The sequence below is a fragment of the Linepithema humile genome, chromosome 4 (genome assembly GCF_040581485.1).
Source record: "Linepithema humile isolate Giens D197 chromosome 4, Lhum_UNIL_v1.0, whole genome shotgun sequence".
In the NCBI taxonomy this organism is placed as follows: Eukaryota; Metazoa; Arthropoda; class Insecta; order Hymenoptera; family Formicidae; genus Linepithema; species Linepithema humile.
Genome location: NC_090131.1, coordinates 27,713,616 through 27,737,507, shown reverse-complemented (window position 1 = coordinate 27,737,507; position 23,892 = coordinate 27,713,616). Strand labels below are relative to the sequence as shown.

At 43.3% G+C, this 23,892-nt stretch overlaps 1 protein-coding gene across 11 annotated transcripts in view; it reads left to right on the top strand.

Moving 5' to 3' along the window:
• Positions 1 to 23,892, top strand: part of Hipk (Homeodomain interacting protein kinase) — a 46,065-nt gene that overhangs the window by 8,121 nt on the left and 14,052 nt on the right. For 2 of the 11 annotated variants that reach the window (XM_067353763.1, XM_067353759.1), the window contains exons 8-23: positions 12,520 to 12,864; positions 15,755 to 16,084; positions 16,184 to 16,276; positions 16,389 to 16,607; positions 16,698 to 17,070; positions 17,151 to 17,368; positions 17,461 to 17,784; positions 18,141 to 18,320; positions 18,398 to 18,538; positions 18,615 to 18,779; positions 19,377 to 19,801; positions 20,340 to 20,429; positions 20,988 to 21,269; positions 22,047 to 22,206; positions 22,530 to 22,753; positions 23,199 to 23,486. In XM_067353763.1, coding sequence (XP_067209864.1) covers positions 12,523 to 12,864; positions 15,755 to 16,084; positions 16,184 to 16,276; positions 16,389 to 16,607; positions 16,698 to 17,070; positions 17,151 to 17,368; positions 17,461 to 17,784; positions 18,141 to 18,320; positions 18,398 to 18,538; positions 18,615 to 18,779; positions 19,377 to 19,801; positions 20,340 to 20,429; positions 20,988 to 21,269; positions 22,047 to 22,206; positions 22,530 to 22,753; positions 23,199 to 23,486 — 3,854 coding nt within the window. In that variant the 5' untranslated portion in view covers positions 12,520 to 12,522. Of the gene's footprint in view, positions 1 to 1,057; positions 2,114 to 3,125; positions 3,165 to 12,519; positions 12,865 to 15,754; positions 16,085 to 16,183; positions 16,277 to 16,388; positions 16,608 to 16,697; positions 17,071 to 17,150; positions 17,369 to 17,460; positions 17,785 to 18,140; positions 18,321 to 18,397; positions 18,539 to 18,614; positions 18,780 to 19,376; positions 19,802 to 20,339; positions 20,430 to 20,987; positions 21,270 to 22,046; positions 22,207 to 22,529; positions 22,754 to 23,198; positions 23,487 to 23,892 lie in introns of those variants that run through there. The other 9 variants (XM_067353767.1, XM_067353766.1, XM_067353768.1 and 6 more) reach the window with 8 other exon arrangements.

Here is a 23,892-nt window from a genome sequence, read left to right as displayed (position 1 = left end):
TCCTCGTCGCTCCGGTCTTGGCTGTGCGATTATAAATCGTCGGTTTAACCACAGTGTGGATCTATTGTTTTCGTACTTTTTCGTAGGAAATCAGCACGGCGCAGCGCGGCGCGACGCGAAAGGAGAATGAGAAACCACCGACAGTGGAAACTGTTACGCTCGTGCTCTATATAACGATGTCGAAACTAACGTTATACGAAGAGTCGACAATGTCGACGAGCGAATTATATATACAACAAAAATCACGAATTAAAACCTGTGATTTAAAAAAAATAATAAGTAATATTTTGAGCTAATATTCTTTTAATTTCTTAAAATTTATAGTTTTAAGTTTGAACTATGCTGTCGATACAACTTATCGTCCTACAATTTTGCAAGATGCTTAACAATAGTGATTTAAGTAATTTAGTTGATTGTGAATTTACTTTGTTCAACGTCAGTAACGATAAAAGATAAAATGCGGATTACCAAAGCAATGATAGATAATTTACGAACGCGGTGTATAATCCCGAGTTTCCTCTTTATTATCTTTTATTATCTTTATATGCTTTACACCTATTGCGCAGTTACGAAAATATAAATATAGAAATCAAGATATATATTAATTATAAAATATCTGAAAAATTTTTATATGTCCTGCGCGTGACTACTACTACGATACTCGTAATTCCGAGAACTTTAGGAATTAAATTAAATTCATAAAGATATGTAGCTATGCGCATAATTAAAGTTACAAGTATATTAAATGTACGATGTCGTAAAAAAATTACGTATGAGATGAAATTCGATTAAAATTGGCAGTTCAGTTGGCTGTCGCAAAAATACTCGACAAATTTAATGGAAAAAAAATTTTCGCCGCGCGTTTTCCAATCGAGGAATCTAACCGCAGTGTCGCGGAAAATACTCTGTGCGTTACAAAACCATACGTTTCCTAACCTCAAAGACAACGTCGCGCAATCGTGACTCATTGCGGTTTAATTGAGGCCGGGGTACCGAGGTACCCCACTGTTTGGCCGTTACTGCCTAACAGCGTCCCGTCACGCGGCTCCCCGATACTCCGAACCAGTCGTGCAAGGCAGTGCGTGGAGGAGCGCGGTTTGTAACAGTTCGTAGCGAATTTATAGCGGTAGAAACTGCGGCGCGGTAGTTGCACATTCGCACAACAAAAGGGGGAGGTGTGGAGAGCAAAAAACGAAACGAAACGGATAGAGATACACAGAGACGAAGGATATATGATCGGAGTTCGCCTGTGTAACACTGCTTTGTGCGTAAATAGGACGACGTGTTATCGCCGCGTCGTAAGGTAGCCTCTCCCTCCGCGCGAAACGCGAAGTGAACGTTGACGAAACGCGCGTGGAACATGTACGTGACAGAAGTGTTTAGGCATCGTGCGGGAAAGTGGCGAGAATCGTAAAAGAGTTGGTGCAGTGCTGGCACGTCGTTGACTATAGTAGACCGCAGTAGCGGCGGCAGCAGCGACGGCGACGACGACGACGACGACAACAACAACAACGACGACAACGATAGGCAGTGGTGATAACGGTGACAGTCGGGATACGACGGATAGTGGTACGGCGACGGTGCGGACGGTACCTGCTCCGATGGTACTTCGGCGTCCGTGCGATGGTAGAGGAGAGCGCGCTATCGCGTGCGCGCTGGCCTGGTGTTAGTGCATGCGTGTGTTAGTGCGACACGCACTTCGTCGACGGGACTGTATCGTCTCGTCCTCGTTGTCGTCGTCGTCGTCGTCGTCCTCTTCTTCTCGCTCCGTCCTACTGCCGCGCGCGTCGTCGTCGGCGGCGCGGTCGTCGTCTCGCTCGCCTGCGACGAGTCGCTCCGGCGGCACCCGTCCCCCCCTATTCCCCATTCGCCGCCATCGCGCGCCGTCGTCGTCGCCGTCGCTCTCAGTCGCTCTCGCCGGGGGCCACCGCACCGCAAGGCGTCTGTGCGACGAGCCAGACCAGCCGCTAACGCAAGATGGCTGTGTGTCGCTGACGGGAGGCCGACAGAACCAGACAGGGTTACAGACAGCCCGTGGATAAAGCGGAACATGCGGCTACGTGATCGTCGGGCCCGTCCCTGAAGAGAGAGACACTGGCCAAGAGAACGAGAGGTGAGTTTCTCTGCCTACGTGCGCCGCATCTCGCGCTATCTCGCTCACTCTCTCTCGTCTCGCAACACCGGATTTTTTGATTGTCTGTCTTCGTCGGCAGACGATTTCCGACAGCCGCTCGCTCGCTCGCTTACTTGCTTTTGCTCGCTTGCTCGTTTTTTTTAACCTCGTTCGCTCTCACGACGAGAAAGCGTTGTTGAGAACAATATTTTCGGTGTCTTATGGAGTTTTTAAGAATGATATGTTGATACATGTCGTCGATGTGACAGGACGACGAAGGGGACGTCCGATCGCGATCCGGTGCGCGATGTACGTGTTCGCTCGTACCTTCACACCGACGGTACAAGCGGATAAGCGAGCGGACCATACGTGGACTCTACCAGCTCCGCCAAGTAGAAATACACGCACACGTACGTGTACGAGTCGGGCATACGAAAAGTGTAAACAAGTTAAGAGTCTCCTCCTCGCCTCGGATATCTTCTGCAATGACGTAGACTAATCTTCAGAACTTCGCGATAACAACCTATATCCGACGGTATCTCTCTCGTCTCCTCCTCTCCTTGCACGTGCAGATATATCCCTGCTTTCGTCTCGTTTTAGCCGAAAAATGTACTCATCATTGGGTATCTTCCATCTGTGGAATAACACTGCGTGCTCGTATCTCGTAAAGTTTTCACGTATCGATAACGACCTGCCCGGTGTGTCTTCTCCTTTCTCTCTCCCCGCCGCTGTTTCACTCGTGCACTCTCTCTTTCTCTCTCTCTCTCTCTCTTTCTCCCGGCATACGTCTGCCTGGCTAGCAGTCTTTCAGTGTCTGTACTTTGTCGGCCCGCACTTTCCCTTGTGCCAGGCTCCGTTCTGCCAATTGAATAGCCCTGCTCTATACATGCGAACTGAACAATCGCAAAATAGAGGAAACTGTTGCCCTGGGAACATCTGTCGTATGGCCACCGTAAATCGACCTAACCTCTAAAGCTGCGGAATACGCTCCCTCGTCATCGCCGTCGTCGCGATGCGCCTACGAATGATGGCCCGACGGTGGCATTCCCCGGTACGTCAATGTGCGTCTTATTTTTAAATCTCGTTCATGAGCAATCCGATCCGGTGCGCAACGTATTTTAACGTCACGACATGCCACGTTATATTTTATTCCAGGCTGAAGCGAGCACAAGCAATTTTGTTTTTCGCTATGTAACATTTTGCGATAAGTTTTGCAATTTTGTCAATTGTGAAACTTCTTGTTTTTTATCTCTTTGAAGTAAATAAAAGCTGACTCCGTTCTTCTTGTGCGTACTTTCTTACACTTTCTGTAGATAAAAGCAGGCAAAAGCGTGAGAAATGCAACGCTGAAGAACGGAGCATATGGCATTGTCACATACGGGACTTTTACGGGATGACTAGTAGACTTGATAGGCTCTCCCTGTGAGTTGATCGGTTCGTCATAACCTAGAAATCGTGCTACGTTCATAGAATGACGAAGGCATTCCTGCATCGCGATGCCGAAATGGGCGTAACTGCATTTAAAAAGTTTTTGTCATCGGTATCGGTAAATTATTCACGCTCTTTCTTGCTGCTCTTTTCTTATTTTTTTTCTTTCTACTATACGATTCGAAATAAACTGTAATTTTTTTTAATGTCTTTGTTTTCCTGGTATGGAAATGTACTGGCGTAATGACGGAAATAATTTTGAATACAAAACACTGCCTTCTTTTCAATGTAGCATTAAATTTCATATGCTAGCATTATTATTGCTGACGTCTATTGGAATTGTTTTGTAACTGCGTGGTTTTTTTTCTATAATCCTTACATTACAATCTCTTATATAACATAATATTGATGGTAAATACAAATAATTCAGACGTATAAAGCGCCTGAGAATGATACCAAGACTTATTTAGACTTTTACATAGATACGATTAGAGCCAGGTTCACCTTGGCTGTGCGCTTTAAAACACGAACCGCTAGCTGACATTCTCTGTTCACTTTCATTTTATTCAATTATGACTTAGATTTTAATCACGTGTAATCGATCGTCGTTCGCAGTTACGTACCAACAGAACGTCAAGCCTGGCGAATAAAATTTGCGAGTATTCCGAGTGAATCGGATTCTCGTTGTCCTTCAGTCGCTGTCCTTTGGAAAACTGGATTACTGCATCGGTAATATCATCATGCATTTCATCGCTTTATGTTTTATTTTCATATTCGATTACGAGCCTATCGAGAGTCGAAACCCGCCGCGAAAAGTAACGTCGAAGACGAAACATCTGTCGCTCGCAGTCGACGTAACGAGTCACGTTGAGCTGCCGCGTCGCGGAAACCTTTCTGGATCGCGATTTCCTCGCGTCACGCTGTTGCCCGCGATTGTCGGCGCGGACGCAGTCGTTGCCTTCGTCGGACCCGTCCGTCGACGGTTGTTAAACCGAGTGCGCACACAGACACGCGTATATACGTTACACATGCACGGCACGCACGAGTATTGGACGGATACGGCCGCGTATCAGTAACGGAGCTTCATAGTTTTGATTCCTCTACAAAAATATACTTTTATCCAAGTGTATTGGTACTTACATAATATTTATTTTGCAAACTTCTTTTTATGGGCGCCGTTTCGCGTTTATAAATTTCGCCACTGTTACAATTGAGCAACTTTGTAATCGAATCTCGCGATATCGGCGAACGGAAATCCGTTTCGATTTATTCCGCAATACAGATGCGACGTATACGTGTGTTGATTTTTCGGCACACCCAGTATATGCGCGCCGCTGGGTAGTTTCCATCGAGCATGAAGCATCGGTGCTTCGACCGTTCTATGCGGGTATCTCCCTATACCTGGGCATTAGCATGGAGAGCCTGTCGCCCTTCATTTTCGACGATAGGCATTGTCCTGGACGTAAACGGGGGTTTCAGTCCAGTTTCATCGGAGCGCGCTGAAACGCGCGCCGGGGAGTGCCCTAGCCGAGTGCCGTAATTAGCAATTTTGCGAGGAGGCAGGCCTGAATTCGGTAAGAGCTTATCGATTCGCTCGGCCCACGCCTATATTTCAGCGTAGCTCGCCAGGATTTTGGCAGCTTGACATTCGCGACAATAACTGGCTGTCTTTTTACACGCGCGAAAAAGGGTTGTTTCGCACGAGCGAAAAGAACCGGCTCTCTGTCGCCAAATGTCCACTACAAGGAAAACAATTGCACAGGCTTTTTTTTATTATCGTTCGCAATTGTGAATCATTATTTACTGTCTACCTTGAGCCGTATAAGGTTGAGCAAATATGTCCGCGGAATAAAACAGCGATGTTCAATGATATGCAAACAAACGTATATTTGCCTGTCAACTCGATGATTACTGCAATGGTTTTCAACATATTACTATACATTCATTGGCACATTTCGTAGCGAGCTCTGAGAAAAGATATGACAAGATAATGTAACGTCTCCGCTGACTCGTACGTGAGATATAGCCAGCCAAAGTGCAGCATTAGAGTGTGCCACATTTCAGAAATATTAGCGATGCTTGGAATGGCTCATTGCCGTGCTGCGAGCGACAATATTTCGCAAACGACTCACCCGAGTGGTGCATTAAACCCCGCCACTTGGAAAATGCGAATGTAGCGCAGTTTCTCGTTTTCTCAAAATCATTTATGAGTTCGGATTTCTCTCGGAATTAGGTTGTTCATTTAATCGCAATAAATTTTAATATTCTACTTAGCGTTACTCAAGTGACTGGTAGCTTTTCACTTGTTTTGCATACGCGTGTTAATTTCCATACGACTGGCGGCGCGACGACATTGACGTCACAGCTTCATGCCATGTGGAAATCTTCCTTAATCCTAGAACTCTCCATTCTACATGATTCTAAAGAAAGATATTGATATGAAACTGTGTTCTAAGCTATTTTTCTTGGATTTTTCCATGGCAAGAATCGGCGCGTTTCGCAGAATTATATTCAACCTCGAGCTCTATGAAATTATGAATAATTTCGTGATGTATCCACGTACGAGCTATTTGAATATCTATCTGAATAGAGAGAAAGTACTCCAAGCGACAGCATTATATTTTACGATCTATACAAATTATTGCGTCAAATTATTCTTTATTTTATATTACTTTTCAAAGAGAACCTCAAGTATCTGACTACGCGGTTCCGTGGCTATTTTGAAATAAACCGTACTTGTGTGTAATATCGATTCGAAACATACAATCGAGTAGCAGAGTAGTTTCCGCGATATCAGATATCCGAATATTGACAACATTCTCCGAAAGCGATATACCATTCCCGACAAATTTTTTGAAAATAAATTATGAAGAAAATTTTGAATTATGTAGACGAAAACACAGAATATAATTTGCAATTAATACAAATATAATAATAACAAATTTGTTACACATATATTTAATACATGCGTATAATAAATTCAAAATTGAAAATGTTTTACTTTCAACTTTTAGTTTTACTAATTTTGCAAGTCCTAAAACTTTTGAATTGTTATTTATTTCGAGAAAAGAGTGGATCGTAATAAAGTTTTGTGGAACGATTCACTAGATTTTCTAGGTTGAGCTTGATCTTTTACTTTCGACCTTATCGAGTATACCTTACTATACGCGCGTGGTCATTTCAGGACATGCGCTTGTCTGTCCATTAGAGCATTTTTGTACGGTTGTTCTCCTTCATGGAGGCACGCGATAGAAATGTGTGAGTACGCCGAGCCATGCATACGCATGCAGTAGTGTCGGAGTACATTGCACCGGCTGCTAAGCGGTGACACGTCATATCGTTGAAGAAATACGTTGAACCGCGAATTTTCGTTGTACAAGTGTTAAAATTGGCGACTGTCCAAACGTCAGATTAATTATGCAAATTCCAAATCTTGCTTTAATACGCGCGAAGAATTGTATCTCCGTGAAACTTATTGAATTTTCAGTTTTAATTTAATTATATTTAATACACTCGCATTATTTAAATTAATACATATTAAACTCATTAACGTTAAAAGTAATTGCTACGAATTCTTCGAATAGAAGAAGACTCGAAGCTCTAAGATTTTTATTTAGGACACTCCGTATATATTGCCGATTTGGCTTTGCGTGAAAGTGCGGATTCCGATGTCTCGTTGTGCGTCTTAAATTTCGATTTGCGAGAAAGCGTATAACTCTTTTGATGGGAAAAAATGCTGGAATTATTTCGGGGCGTAGCGCTAAATTGGATCGTGTATCGTCGACGATCGTAGAAGCCCACCGGAAAAGAAGATATCCTTTTCAGGCCGTAATGACGCGACGTCGTCATGTTTCCCTCGTAATATTCTACATTAGCTGCCGACCCTGCCGACCATTATTACCACATGGAAGGTTTCCTTAGCTTCCCATCCGCAATGACCCCGTGTTGCCTGCCCTCGAAATCCGTGATAAATATACATTGGCGAATGTCTTTTCTTATTGTAAAGAGTCGGCGTCGTCCTTCTATCGTCCGATGGAGTTTGATCGATATAAATATCATCCGGCGGACGTGTTCGGTCGCGGGCGGGGTCGTCACATCCGAGAATCGCACGAGGTTGCGTTTTATCGGTTGCACACACGAGCGAAAATGTAAAACGCAAACGACGGCGATTCGGGCGACGCGAGCGAGCACGTATGCCATTCTTTCGTCGAGGAAAAAAAAAAAAAAAAACTAACAATGTTTTTGAGTCATGCAAATTTTCGTGGCCGTCATCGCTCGAATGGGAAGTGTTTTCGATAGGGCTTACGTCATAAGGACGCGAACGTGGCCTGTCACATTGTGTGTTAATCCGTGCAACAATTGCTTAATCGCCATCGACACTTGCCGGCGCTTCTCGTGTTCCACGAAAAGCTGCGCGTTTGTGCTTCGACGTGCATCTTGCGTAATAATAACGTGCGGAGGATTTATTCCGCGTGGCTGCACGTTTATTTGCGCAAGGGTGGGTTTACGTAAAAATTATAATTAGACTTTGCATTGACGATATATCGACGAATCCATCGACGGCGGAGCTTAATTGACGCACACGCGAGACGCAAAAATCGGCGCGCATCGACGCGTCGCGCGAACCGAGTTTGATTACACTCTAATGAACGAGGCCGTCTGCCGAAAATAGAATGTTTAAACTTCCGCAACCCGCAATGTTTCCCCGTTTCTAAGCAAACATTAATTCAGAATTCGAAGATTGAAGATTAAATGAAAAATAGAAATCTTTGCATATTTACGAAGGAAAGTACAGAATCACGTGCAGAATGATTTGAAGAGATTAGTTATTCGAAAGTTTTATTCTCATACATGGTTTAAGTATATATTTTTTAAAAATATACGAAGTAAGACGTTGCAAAACTTTCCGAAGTTGACGCATAATCATATATTTTAATAATGCAAATTTAAGACGATTTAAAAATACGGGAGGAAAAGTCAAAAAGGATATTTTTGATCGGCTTAGGAGTCGACAGGTTTCTTTTCGATTCTGAGCACATTCTTCACAACTGCGTCGCTAATACGTGCTTCCATTAGAACTCGGTAGAACCGCGGAGGATTACATTACGCGGTAACATTTGCACTAGGCATCGATTATTTACGGTGCACCATTCGCAAAGGATTACTCCGCTCCATCCGATTGTTGGCCGTGCTGCTCCGCGCGCCGCGCGCAAATGAAGCCTAACGCACGAACGTCCAATTTGTCGGCGGACTTTTGCGCACGGAGGATTGCCGGTTATAAATACGGGATGTAACTCTCCGGACATTTATGGTTGTGATACTAGGACTCTAATTTATGGCGCTTAAACCGCGCATTAGCCTTTGCGGCGCGAAGAATTAATATAATATCGCATTAAGAGCTTGCGCGCGTCCCGTTTACGTCACGCGTTTGATTAGCCTCCTCTCGAGTGATAACGCGCGCGAGTATCGATACTCCTGCCGTCGCGAGACACTCTTCGCACCGTTACGTTTTCCGCACGATACTTTGAAAGTAACCTCACGCAGATGTCGCAGTGTATTGATTACGTGCTATCAGTGTACGTGGGGTTAGATGCATCAGTGAATGACCGGTCACCGGTGCATGACCGTTGAATCCGCGCCTGTCTCTGCGGTTACGTGCGAGATGATATGATTCCGTCTTTCAAGCGCGATAAGTACGATATTATACAGTTGTAGCTTGTACAAAATGCGAAAGGTATCGTGATACAATCGAAAAAAAAAAGGTAATTACTTATACGAGGAAAAAACAAACAGAACAAAAAGCGTAAAATAATTTTCTCGCAGGTAGCTTTTCGTCGAAAGAATTACGCGTATTTCTCAGAGGAAATATGCAAATACATCTACACACATGTACGTGTTACACGCAAGCCGCGAATACCGTATGAGGCGTATTCTTCCGCCGATTTTGCGCCTCTATATTAAGCGCCGCCTACGCGTTTGCGTGGCAGCCGCTTAGAAAAGTGACTCTCTTAAAAATGAATAACCTTTTCTATATCGTAGGCGGCGGTTTTTCCCAGCTTCATCGTAGAAAAAGCGGGGACCGGTGGTTTTCCAAAGATAAGCTTAGATGCTCTTTCAAGTTTTCTTCCAGCATATCTTTTTGCGATTCTCATCGAAGTGCACTGCCGGGGAGTTTTTGAAGTCTTTGCAGCCAAGTTTGGACGGCGCATTGTTTAAAAAATACGTTTCCATCGAGGTTTTCGAAAAATATTACGGCGTACAGTTGTTGTAAATCTGCCGACATGCCCGGCGAGGGGTTAGCGCATTATTTGTGTTCCGCTTGTGCTCGTTGACTCGCCATAAAACGCGCGCAGCGAATGATATCCGCGCACAGAAGGTTCTAGAAAAATATGCAAAAAGCAAAATATAAAGTTTTACGAATATGAAGATAAATTTCGCTTCCGCAAAAATTTAAAGCGCGGTTTCATTCCAGTTTATGATCAAAAAATTAAAACATTTTCCGCACACATGACAGATGACATCTCGATTGTCGGACAGTTTACATATACATTTCAAAAAAATTCCCATAAATCAATACCCTATTATTGTCGTTTTTTGCATTTTTGCAACACTCCGTGCACACGATCGTATATCTGTCGCGACGGATGACGCGATTGGTCACTCGGCGTTTTGCTGTTACTTGGCTACCTCGCAATTTGCCGCGAAAGTTTTCGCCGTTCAGCGGGCAAGCTCGGATTTCCCCGTTCATCAATCGATCGGCTTGACTCATCGCGCGGAATATAAGTGGCGCGGCAATGCATACCTACGTACCCGACCCGCACGAACGTACAGTACATATACGGATTTACGGGCGCGGGGGCCGTTACAGGGTGTGACGCAAAGTTTCGTTACTTTTATTCGAGGCTGAATCACCGTGACGTGACCTGGCGAATTACATCGAAACGGCTACTACGAACTTTGTCAAACGCCAGCGAATTCTGCGGAGTTTACCCTCGCCAGTTATTATTTCACTGAAATGGATTACCGCAATTTTCATTTGCGTTCATAAATTTCCTCGTGCGCCCTATATTTCATAATATACAAGAGGTTGGGCAAATTAAATAATATATCATAACTTTCATGTCAAGAGATGTTACTTTGTGGTTCGCGTTTATCAATCATCATTTATTTTATTACTGATCATCTCGGAAGAAGCAAATACATATAAATCATTGACACAATTAAATCAACTTTATGAGATTGCGCAATGAATACTATTACCATCGTGTCTAATCTTTTTGACTGATGTCTTAATACGAATCTCTGGTGGTTCGATTACGAGATTAAAAAATTCGAAGAGTGTGTCTTCTCGCGATTGAAGACAAATTTGCATCAAGCTGAAGTTTTTTTTTTTTACGGTTTGTCAGGCGACCAGCACGATTGGACTACTTGTTTGCACCAGTTTATTAGGATCAGACGGGTGTCGAGCCGGTTAACTTAAACGTAACTGTACCTCGTGGTACCGTAGATCGTTCATAATGCCGACCAGCATTATTTCTGACAGTCAGCACTATAATTAGAGCACGTCGCGCACGCAGATAGATGACGTCGGGAACGCAGATAGTGAGAGAATGAGATGCGTGCCGATATGATAAAAGGTAGACGAGAGGGAGGGGAATCCGAGGGGGTGGAATTGAAATCGCGCGCTGCGCTTCCGAGACACTCGGGATAGCGATCGATCGGATGTTTTCATTCGCCCGGTATTATTCGGCCGGCACAATTCAGCGTATGAGTCACGCATAGGCACACTGTGTGTATCTAGATGCAATCGTCGAGAATTGCGTGAACTGATGGTGTATCGATAGGCGGGCGAGAAAATAGCGGGGCTGCGCGTACCACAATAATAATAAGAGAGACTTTGAAATATTCATCTGTATTAACTTAAACTTTTTTTTTAACGTGAGAATTAGATGTCGAAAGTGTCTGAAGTTGCGATACAGACACTACTACTATCTTTCACGTTTTGTGGGTCATCCCGCATGGCAGACCTCGTTCTCGCATTCATGACGATTATAATTTTTAATGTGCGACGTTACAACGCGCGCTGCTCGCATTGAAAATTCACGGCAGACGTTTTCCTAAGGTAGATTGAAAGGGAGTTGTTAAAACCTCGGACAAGTTGTTTCAAAACATTTAATGTATCCGAATGATAAAAACGGCACGACGACGATCAGCGAGAATGCTCGGCCACGATGAAAATGAGACAGGAGGAGATAAAAAACCGTACTAAGAAGACGATTCAACGGTAAATTCCGAGGAAATTGCGCCTTGCAAACGAGGAGCCCGGTCGTTTTTATTGGAAAAAAAAAATTGAAAGACGACTCGACTCCGACGATTATTTACGCGTAGAAATATGATCTCCGGCGACAGTTCTTTGAGAATCACTGACCCAAACGTGTAGCCTTACGTGAACGCACGTCGGAGGCGAAGTCGCTAAAATATTCATGGTCGTTGGCCTTACTTTTTGTATTCTTCGTTTTTTCATTGTGGCGATTCACATTTTTGTCAAAGTGTTTTTCGAATGCTCGAAGAAATAATGTTGCTATTCGTATATCTAAAGTACCGATCTTGTTTTGAATATATTTTCATAATACTCTAAACTTAAAAATAGTACTAAAAAATACTACTTTTTCAAATAATTAAGTTTTTATTTTTTAAAGAAATAATATTTGAATTAGTGAAAATCTACATTATTAATTTATAACTAACGGAATATTATTCATCAATCAATAGAATATTATAATTCTTTTCTCCACTGTAATTGAATTTCTATTTTCAAAACTGGTGCGGAACATTTCAATTGGTATTATTGATTATAATTAATTATCGATAAAAATATTGTAATAAGTAAATATAATGGTAGACAAAATTTCGCAGATAATAGTGGGGGTTGATTGACGTCATCGAGTACTAATGAGGCCGTTTCTTTCCGATTGCAGGGAATGTATGACATGTTCATCCAAACACAGCAGACGAGTAGCGTCAACGGCAGCAGCAGCAGCAGCAGCAGCAGCAGCAGTAACACCGTTCACCACAGCAAGAAGCGCAAGTTGGAGTACAACACTTGCCAACCGGTGATCCAGCACGCATTGGTCCAATCGACCAGCGACTACCAATTGGACAATACCGGTCTGCAACAACGGTACTCCGTGAACGGTGCTAATACCGCATTTAGCTCGCTGCACAACAATAATGCGCTGCAGAAGAGTAGCCCGAACCAGCAGATCGTGGTGCGATCCTCGACGATCAAGCTCTTAGACACGTACCAGCGCTGTGGCCAGAAGGTTAGTGCCACTTCCTGCGTTCCCTTATGTTGCCGCGCTTGTATAATGTCGCCCGACCAAGTTCCAGTCCGTCGCTCCGTCTCTCAGCGTTCCACGCCTCCGTGTTCAGCGCTAAATTTGGCTGTCTATTCTTACGTTTGCCCAACACGAAGATTATATTTAATGTTGAATCACGATGTTGAGGCGTGAGAAATTACACATTTCCAAGGATGACTCGAATTCCACCTTGGAGATTTGCTTTGGAGTCGCCATATTCCTTCCTTCTTAATCGGAATTTTTTTAAACTCTGCTCCTGTTGCCATCAATACGATCGTATTTAGCACTGAACGCGCGGCGTAAATAGCTTTTGTTTGTTTTCTTTCTTTCAGTATCGCGTGTAATCTGCACAATGAGCAAACAATCGCGGCAATGTCTCAATGTCATTTGTTTGCCAGTTTCGAGTTTCACGGTAGCTTGATGTTGTTGTTTCGCCATCGCTCGTACACCCTCTCGAGCCAACTGTATGTACACATTTGCCCCGCGTAATTACGAGAGCGCGAACAAGTACGCGGTCGCGTAGTAAAACTATAGTTTTCTATATTCTCTCCGACGCAGCAGGCAGGCAGGCAGGCAGACAGGCAGGAAAAACTTTCTTTCACGGTCTCGTACATACCGTCGTTTTCCATAAAACTTGACTTGAATACTGACCGCTTATTGGCGCGAAAAGTTAGGTAGTTTGAATCGAGATTACGTTTGGCAACGAGTCGTGATACTTCTCGCTTTGCAATTGATGCCTCTTGCTGCAAGCCGGGCGAAAGGGAAAGGCCTAGGCGTCTGGATTGTAGCAAGAAGATACCGATACTCTGCTCGTCTACGCGTATCGCTCGCTGCTCATCCGTTACGAATTTATTAGCCGATTTTTCTGCTCTTTCTCAATAATTGTATCGTAATAATCGTGCGATTTAATCAGGAGCGAGGCTAATTCCAATTCCGCTGCTTGATGTGAATCTGTTTCTGGTGTGCGTCGCATGAGCTCGTTTAAACTGTGCTTAAGAACCGTATCTAACTAATACCTCATCTAATAATTGTTCGCGGTTCGCCTCGCGCTTGTCGTGTTTCTTTCTTCGAAGTTTCTAAACTGCATTCTCGCTGCGCTGATCGTAACACCGATTCAGTAACATCGGACGGTTTGTGCAATTGCATGCCATAATGTCTTTGCTGATTCACCGCGCTCGCGATACGAGTGCGTCTCTCCCAAACGTTTTCGTTCCGTCGCCGCTCGCGATATACAAACGTCTCGCAATATCGTCGCTACGACACCGCGCGACGCGCGACTCTCGCTGTTTTCTGTCGCAATCGCAACTCGACGCGTATATATCGCGTTCATCGTGTTCGACGGCCAAAGTTCTGAATCGACGCGCGTCGGACTGATCTAGCGTTCGCGCCTTTTTAAACGCGTACAGCGAGGCGTGAATTCATTTCGCGATACTTCGAAACGCGATTCCCCGTAACGATCGATAAACAGTTCGTATTGTGGATTTTCGAAATTTGCACTATTCAATCTAACATTGTAGCAAAGCGTTATCGTATTTGAGGGAGTTAACGAGCTTCTAATGACAGGGGAGGCATCTCAATTTCCGCGACGCTCGTTAATTCTCCGATCTAGGAGCGACGGCGCACACACGACTCCACGTCGTGGGAAAATGACGTCTATTACCGGGAACTTGAACACTACTACAAACTCGATATTCGCGGCGCTTATGCATTTGTACGTCATCCTCGCGCGTACGGCCTGTCGATCGATTCAAGAATTCTCGACCGAATTGCGGCGCGCGATGAAATAATGTTCTGTGAAAAGAAAAAACATCTAACGAGATTAGCTATCGCAGCATTGATACCGAAAGCGCACATCTACGTTTCGGCTACGTGCGAGACCCGGTTGCCATCCGGAAGTGTGGATGTATCAGTATCGCGACGGGCTAAGAGGAGAGACTTTACGCGGATAATCCGATTCTCTGAAGCCGTAAAGATTTCCCGTCTTGCTCACTCGCTCGCTTCTTGTTCTCTCTTTCTTCGAGAAGCTCATTAAACGATATGCCAAGTGCATGTACGTTCAAACTGCGCAATAGCGGAGATAATTACAGAACGTGGCGATCGTGTTTCGGCGGTCTATCGTTGTATCGGGGTGTCACGATGCGCCGGCGGTGTAGATAACGTTTCCGTATGGCGTAGTTAACTATCGATTGCCTTCAAGGCTCCCATTACATATTTCATATACCGGCCGTCGTGCAGATGTACGGATACGCCAACACGCGCGCCTATCGCCGTATATGACGTCTGCGAAAATCCGCCGGACTCGCAGAATCGCAATTTCGATGATTGCGCGCGACGCGATGACGACGGGACGAAGATTGGCGATTCGCGAGAAACGGAAACGATTAGTTCGCCGGCGGAGTATATTTTTTTTCTCTCTCTCTCTCTCTCTCTCTCTCGATCCTTTTTCGCGATTGACATGCGAGCGTTTGATTCATCGGCGATGGCCGCATAGCGCGCGATCGCGTAGAATGCACGGTGCATCGTTCGCTATAGATTGCACATCCGTTAATTAATCGCCAACGGCGCGCGAATGCGAATCACGCGATCGGCAGAACGATCGAAGCTCTCTCATCTACGTCGATGTCGAGCGTGGAAAATTTCTGGCTCTGGGATCGTCCGCACAGGTAGTACGCACTGTGTCTCGAGGTGTTCGTTGGTGTTGTTGGCTAATATCGACGGACTTGACTCGTCGTCGTTATTTGTTGGCCGTTTACCGTCCTCCCAACTATCCAACTTGATGCTCTCAACACTTGGACTACCGACGGCGATCTCTTAACGTTCAAAAATTTTTGTACAAGGTGTATTCCTCCTACAGAGAAAAACTTGGTCGAGGGAGGGTAATGGTGACGGCCTGGCAGTCCACTCCGCCAACGCGACGAATGCGGTGGGTAGTACTGTAGTGTCGCAGCACCATACCAATCAACAGCAACAGCAGCTGCAGCAACAACAGCAGCAGCAACAGCACAACAAGCAGACAGGCATGACGGCGCATAGCAAGCAGGTGGCCAACGCGGCCAACGGAAACGGCGGTGGCAGCAATCCTCAGGGCGACGGAGATTATCATTTGGTGCAGCATGAAGTCCTTTACTCCATGACTAACCAATATGAAGTCCTCGAGTTTCTCGGCAGAGGTACCTTTGGGCAGGTAGGCAAAAAGTTCAATATTAATATAAAGTTTTGAATTAAAAAAGAAAAAATAATAACCGATATATTGACACGCAATGATAAATTTGGCCTTTTGCAGGTCGTGAAATGTTGGAAAAAAGGAACGAACGAAATAGTAGCTATCAAAATTCTAAAGAACCATCCATCGTATGCGCGCCAAGGTCAGATTGAGGTAAGATATTGAAAAGAGACGCAGTAAATTTAAGTTGCGAAGGCCTCGGGAGCAAGCATGAGCCACGTTCTTTTTATACGGGCAATCTATCATGCTTGCGTTTTATTTACAGGTCTCCATCCTGTCTCGACTTAGTCAGGAAAATGCGGATGAGTTCAATTTCGTGCGCGCCTACGAATGTTTCCAGCACAAGTCGCATACCTGCTTAGTATTCGAAATGCTAGAGCAGAACCTCTACGACTTCTTGAAGCAGAATAAATTTTCACCGCTACCTCTCAAATACATCAGGCCAATTCTTCAACAAGTACTGACCGCCTTATTAAAATTAAAGGTACGTGTCACGGCCTTCCGTCACTGTCCCATCCTTCGCTGCTTGAATCAACACGGCGGGGATTAACACGCGAATTCTTGATTCTTGCAGCAATTGGGATTGATACATGCTGATTTGAAACCGGAGAACATTATGTTGGTGGATCCAATGCGACAGCCTTATCGAGTAAAGGTCATCGATTTCGGATCTGCTTCACACGTGTCCAAAGCTGTCTGTAACACTTACCTCCAATCGCGGTACTACCGCGCACCCGAGATCATACTGGGACTTCCGTATTGTGAAGCGATAGACATGTGGTCGCTCGGCTGTGTGGTTGCGGAGTTGTTTTTGGGATGGCCTCTGTATCCGGGCAGTTCTGAATACGATCAAATCCGATATATAAGTCAAACACAGGGCCTACCGACGGAGCACATGCTGAACAACGCTAGTAAAACGACCAAATTCTTTTACCGAGACATGGACAGTGCGTAATTTGATATGCAGAATAGTGATAGTGATCGAATAGCAAGTGGCCTTCCTTCGCTACTTTACATGTATTTTTAGGTACATATCCATTTTGGCGGTTAAAGACACCGGAAGAGCACGAGGCAGAGACTGGTATCAAATCCAAGGAAGCGAGGAAATATATTTTTAATTGTCTTGACGATATCGGTCAGGTTAACGTTCCGACTGACTTAGATAGCGGTCAGCTCTTGCCAGAGAAAGCGGATAGAAGAGAATTCATTGACCTTTTGAAGAGGATGCTTACAATGGACCAGGTAGTAATATCTAATTTAATTGGAGAACGAAATTTCTTTTCGCATAAATGTAAATATAAGAATTTTCTTATGCCCGTTTTACATTTGATTTACAGGAGCGCCGTATAACACCGGGCGAGGCTCTCAACCACGTTTTTGTCAATCTGAACCATCTAATCGATTACGCGCATTGTAACAACGTCAAAGCTTCCGTCCAGATGATGGAGATTTGTAGGCGCGCGGGAGACTTCACCTCGAGTCCTGCACACCATCAGGCTCCGCCGGCGCCTCAACCACCTCCACCAACGTCTTTAGTAGCCAATTTTGTACCAACTACGAACGGCAGCGCGGTGACTCTTACCTTCAACAATCAATTAACTAATCAAGTGCAACGATTAGTCAGAGAGCACCGTACCGCGCAAACAGGATATGACAATCTGGTATGTTGATACATTTTATGTATTTCATTAATTAACTCATTTATTCATTCATATTAATTACATTAATTATTACATTTAATACTTTTTTTAATAATACAACACTTCGTAAAAATTTATACCTCTGCATAATTTATACATATTTTTTATATGATTTTTTAATCTTTTGGTACATATCTCTTTTTTTCCTTTCTTTTACTCCCATCGTTTCGTTTCCTTTCATGCTCATTTTAACTTTAATATTGTATATGTACAGACTTCTGACTACATATTTTTGGCACTATCAACGTGCACTTTGATGGACTTTTTGGTTCATCTTCCTTCTTGGGAAAAGTTTTATATTTTTTTTTGTGTTTTAGTACCAAATATATAGCAACAGTAGTCGACGGGCGACACAATATAGCAGTTCGTCTAGTGGGTCGACTAGTGGGCGAAGTGGCGTGCACGATTTTCCGCATCAACTGGTGCCCAGTATATTGTGTCCACCTCCTGGCTATCAGACGATGCCAAGTCCTGCGAAGCATGTAGTTGTCGCTCAAGTAAGTAGAATGATTATTGTTCATAGTGCGTAGTTAATGCTCATTATTAGAACAATTAACTATTAATAATTTTATAGCCACCGCAAGCGCAACAGGCTCCTCTTCAGATTCAACCGTCGATTATATCGCAGCAAGCTGTGGCTGCGGCAGCTGCGGCCGCTCAACAGCAATACGTTCCCGTTTCTATGGTCGAAACTGGTCGGCAAATGTTGCTCACCGTAAGTAAAACCGTGTTCCGTATCGCTTGCGAATGACCGCGCAGTGGTCCGGTGTGTTGATATACATTTATCATAGAATGCTGTGCAGACATCTTGGCCTGGTGGGAGCCGTCAGATGACCGCAATCGTACCATCGTGGCAGCAATTACCGCCGCAGCACGCAGCCATTCAACAGCCGCTGCTCAGCGATGCCGGAGATTGGGGAAGGCCTCTCATCGTCGATAGTTCCGCTATTTTGCAGGTAATATTCGTCAATAAACTATCCGTGATGTTTAGTAAAAGATTCAATCAGTCCGTTGTCAGATTTTTCATTTTTTTATCTGTAATCATTAAGATCTTGACTTGTAAGATGTAAAGACTATCTGTTCTCTGTTTTTCCACCTCGTCCTCTCTACGTGGACTAGCGCTTCGACATGAATTTAATTCAATACTAACTTATTTTCTACCGAACTACAATCGAGTGGAAAGGATGATTTTAACGTCTTCCACGTCTTTCACGTAATGTAGAATTTTGCGAGCGAATTTTTCTTTTTATTTGTATTATTATTAATGTACACTGAAGAAGGCCTGATGGCAGGCTGAAACGTTTGATTTGACGTAAACAATTTTAATGAATATATCTTAACCTTCGCACGAAGAACTAGCATTGTGGCTCTTTACGCTCCTATTGATTTTAATTGATTTTAGTAATCAGTAAAGCCTTATATATCATTAATTTTTATCTGTAAGATTTTATATTATTTATTATTACCGTGTTTTCTGATCCGCAAATTTCCCTTAAGTTTCACACGTTAAAATGAAAGCAGTTTTCGACTAATCTCTTTTGTTTTGGAAAAAGGATCATCGGCCGGTGTTCCACGGAGTCACGGACGTTTATAATACTACTGCGCTCGTCGAACATCCATCGCAGAGTTGGGGCAAGCGTACCGTTCCCAAGCATCATCAGCATCATGTTACTGTGTCTCAGCATAGACACGAACACAAGAAGGAGACGCAACAACTGAGTCCAGTGAAGAAGCGGGTGAAAGAGAGTACGCCGCCTAGCAGCATGCGACGGCATTCGCCGACATCGAGTAGTCATTGGCAGGAGCAGTCGGTGCAGTCCCATCATCACAGTAGCAAGCACAGCAGCAGTCACAATGTGGAACATCAACCAATCGCAACTGTACGACAGCAAACAATTACAATCGATGACTCGCCTTCGCCAGCTGTTTCCGTTATCACGATTAGCAGTGATAGTGAAGACGAGGCGCCGGAGAAATGGTAAGTGTTCGCCAAGTGTGTAGCCTGCATTTAATATATCAAAATCAATATACGAAAAATATGGTAGATTACGAATGCACTTTTATATGATTTAGGATAGCTTTTTCATTTTTAGACTTTATTTAAAGTAGGAATTGAGACTAGTTTTACTTTGTTAAAACTTTAATATTATGAATATATGGCAATGATTTTCATGTTTATTTGCGAGTAGATAAAACATAACAATTGACATACAATTTTTTTTGCATATTTGTAGCATTAGAAGTTATGTTAGTTTAGTAGTTATTGGAAGTTATTGAAACATTCACTAAATTGTACAAAAATCTGCAGTTTCATCAAATTAGTTAGTGGATTAAAATAACAATGATAAAATTTTGAATATATTGTAACAATGCATAAAACGAAAATGAATGTTTACAATGCATTTTTCTAACATTGTTGATTGATGATCCTTGTTGTAAAAAGATTCGATTAAGCACGCGTATCTGTTAGCGTACTATTAGTTGGTAGTAGAATCACGCATGGCTATCATTGACAGCTGTGGAGACCGTCAGTGCAGCGCCTGTCAAAGCTTGGCAACTCGCCTGTCGGGCGACGGACGTCCTGTCCGTGAAGAAGTCATACGAAGGTATATTAATGTAACATGTCGTTAAAGGCATTGTTACGTGATTAACAATAATTAATTAAATCTTTCTGAAAGTATCTAGTTAACAAATTAAATATTACGAGGGACGACTTCCTATTTTTGAGTCTATTTTGTTGCTAAGTTATCCAGAATCGATTTTCTTTCTAATATATTTTACTTCGAAAACTGAAAGATTTGCCGTAGAATCAATTTAGTTTGCACAGATTTCAGAAATTTTTATAAAACCGAAATCTATTAGTATCTATATCTATCACTGATCTATTACATTATAGTATATAATATAAATTTTATAAAATTTTGATTACCGTTTGCGAATAAAAGATAAGTACGGGCAATTTAGGGATCTGGTTGTGGAGCTTGGCGTGAAACAACTATCGACTAACATAAAGCCACATTCCTTAATAAGTAACATCGTTGCAAGTAATTTCTAGCGTGTGTGATATTTCTCGAATGTGGCACTAACTTTCTAATGATTGATGCATGCAACGTTGACGGCGTTCTCGATGACTTGAAATAAAATTTCCTTTCCTTGAATTGCAGCACACAATCGACGCCGCGTGTCGTACAGACGATGCCGCAGTCATCGCATAGCAGCAGTCAGCAGCATGCGAGTGGGAATGCTACGACTCATAGTAGCTCGTCGTCGCATCGATCGCAACGTAAAAATGTCATCAGCTATGTCACCGTTGGCGACAGCGACGGCGAAGCTAGTCCGAGCCGTTCACATGCTCATCTGTACCAGCATCTGCCGCAGCATCCGCAACATCCACAGGCTGCGCAGTTAATCAAGCACGAGCCGCAACAGCAACATCACGTTAGCAGGTGAGCGTTCGATAACAGTGTCGACTAACATGTTCTGTGCCGTGTGCACTACCGGTGGCCTACGCTGAACTTTCCATTCAGACCGTTTAAGTTATTAATATTTTCAGTATAAACAAGTACATTATCATAAAACATTTCATAAGTTATTTTTTTTGTTCTACACTGCGTTTTGTTAAATGTCTTTTTGTTTTGATGATAATACATGTTCTCAATTTTAAATTTGTTATAATATATACGGTTTGAGCTCAAATAATAAATACGCGGTGACACACGTAGCTTGATTGAAAAGTCGCGCAAAAATAGCTCGGCGTAGAACGTGTTAACCTTTAGAGGGCCGGCAAAGCCACTATAGTGGCTCTGAATCTGCACGATATCTTTATATAAGACATATGTTATATATGTATATCTTGGGTATCAAATATACAAGATTTCAAGAGAAAAATGCCGGCCCTCTAAAGGTTAAAAATTCTAGGTCTGCTACATGTCATGATATAAGATTCTAAGGCGTAGAAATGAATAAAATGCATATTTTAACATTAATGTGCATTTTATTCATTTTTATGCTTTAAAATCTTATATCATTCGGCAGATCTAGAACTTTACTGCGATGCATTGAAATCTTATATTCTAGAATTCTAGATCATTTCTTTGTTTAAAATATAAGACTTTAATGCATTGCTCAGTTCATTATTATTACAAAATAATTTATAATTGTTTGTATGACCCGTGTTATTAATAAACTTTTTGACTAACTTTTCTTATTATTTATATGCCTAGCAGTAGCTCAGGATACTCTCAGTCACAAAAGAAGCGGCTGTTAGCAAAGGTGCAGTCCGAATGCAGTATGAATATTGCGACGAAACCGGAGCCCGGCGTCGAGTATCTTGCTCCACATCCGTGTCACGCGCCAGCTTGCAAAGAGCAACCAACCTATCAGGTTGACCAATAGTATCTTTATTTACTTTAAGCATTTTTCACACTGAGAAAGGACTTGATTTACATTCTTTTAGATTTAGATTTCACAAGGAATCACCTTCCCGGTTGTATCACGATTGCTGGGACATCCTCAGTATTTAAATTATATTTTTCAATAATTTCATCGAAATCTATCAGTCCGTTTTGTTCATTAATTTTACAAAATACTTACAGAACATATGAGAAAATTGGAAAAAATGCAGAATTGCATCTAACGATTGTGACGGTTTTTTCCTTCTTTTTTTTTTCTTTTTTTTAGTAACTTTTTTGTTAATATTTTTTTAGGATGATGTCTATGACATACATGACCACTTCTTGCAGTATGTGACCACGAGTAGTGCGCATCCCCATCTCCAAGAACAACATATCGTGTATACAACCGGCACGGACAAGCGAGTGTCTTGGCCTGGAAAACGGACGGAGTACAAGCATGAGTATGTTCAACCACCGGCTGCTCACTCCAGAGACCATCAGAAGTGGGTGGTGACCAATCCTGTGCATCAATATAGGTAAGCATCCTCTTTCTCCGGTCGTCCTGTTCGAGGCATGCACCATAATCACGAGACGAGCTCTAGTACGATTTGTACGATGCAACACATGGTGACGGCGCATGTTTCCCCCCTCGAACAATCGGCGTGCATGCGATTCCCCTTTCATTCAAAAAGAAACGATCGTGCTGATGGCAAGCGGCTCTCACGCATACACTCTGGGCAAGTAAATGGCATGTTTATCCAAGGAATCTTTACGCGATTCCTCGGAGCAAAATTTGCTGTAAATTAGTTTGTCTCCTCCTTCGATCGTCCTATGAGAGTCCTACCGGAAAAGGGGGCTTGCAAATCTGTCCGAGAGAGCGCACCCGTTTAGCTCTTCTATCTTCCCTTTAAAGAGACGTGTTGCAGTAAGTAGATGGAGCATGTGAACTGCATAACGAAGGGGTGGATTTGCGTTTTGTAGGCAGAGCCAGGTAGTAGGTACGGCGGCTCATCCGGGCCATACCCACAGCCACCACGGGCATCCGGCTCATCTGAGTCCCGGCGGCAGCGGCGGCGGCAGGAGTCCCGCCGGCGGGCCCATGATAGGCAGTGCCCAGCATTTGGGACAACCTCTCTACCAAGAGTACGCTCATGTGCGCTCGAGGGCCCACGCGGTGCCGCCTCCTATGTACGTTACCGCTGCGCCTTCGCAGGCTGCCACTGCTATCCAGCAGCAACAGGTGCCCGCGTATCAGGGATTCACACCCGGGTGGGTAATTAGGAGACTAGTCGGTGCATGAATTTGTGTTTGCACACATCCTCGTACCTAGCATTGAATATACACCATCGTGTACATGTCATATGTGTTTCCTAAGTAGAGTTGAGATCTCGTAGCCCAAGTAGAGTTGTGAACTCTTTCCTATTGTATTTTAAACGTTCTGTGGCATGTGTCAACGGTAAATCGAAGCGCGAATTCGCAGGAAGTTGATGCTTGTTTTCCATATTTCTACAAAGTTGCATCATAATACAATTTAATTAATGCATCAAATTTATTTAGCATAATAAAGATTATTCTGAGGTAAATTGAATATTAATATAACTTTAGAGGAAATGCTCTTGTTATAAATAGAATATTTTATACTAAGAAATAAAGTGTCGATATCCTGCTGAAACGT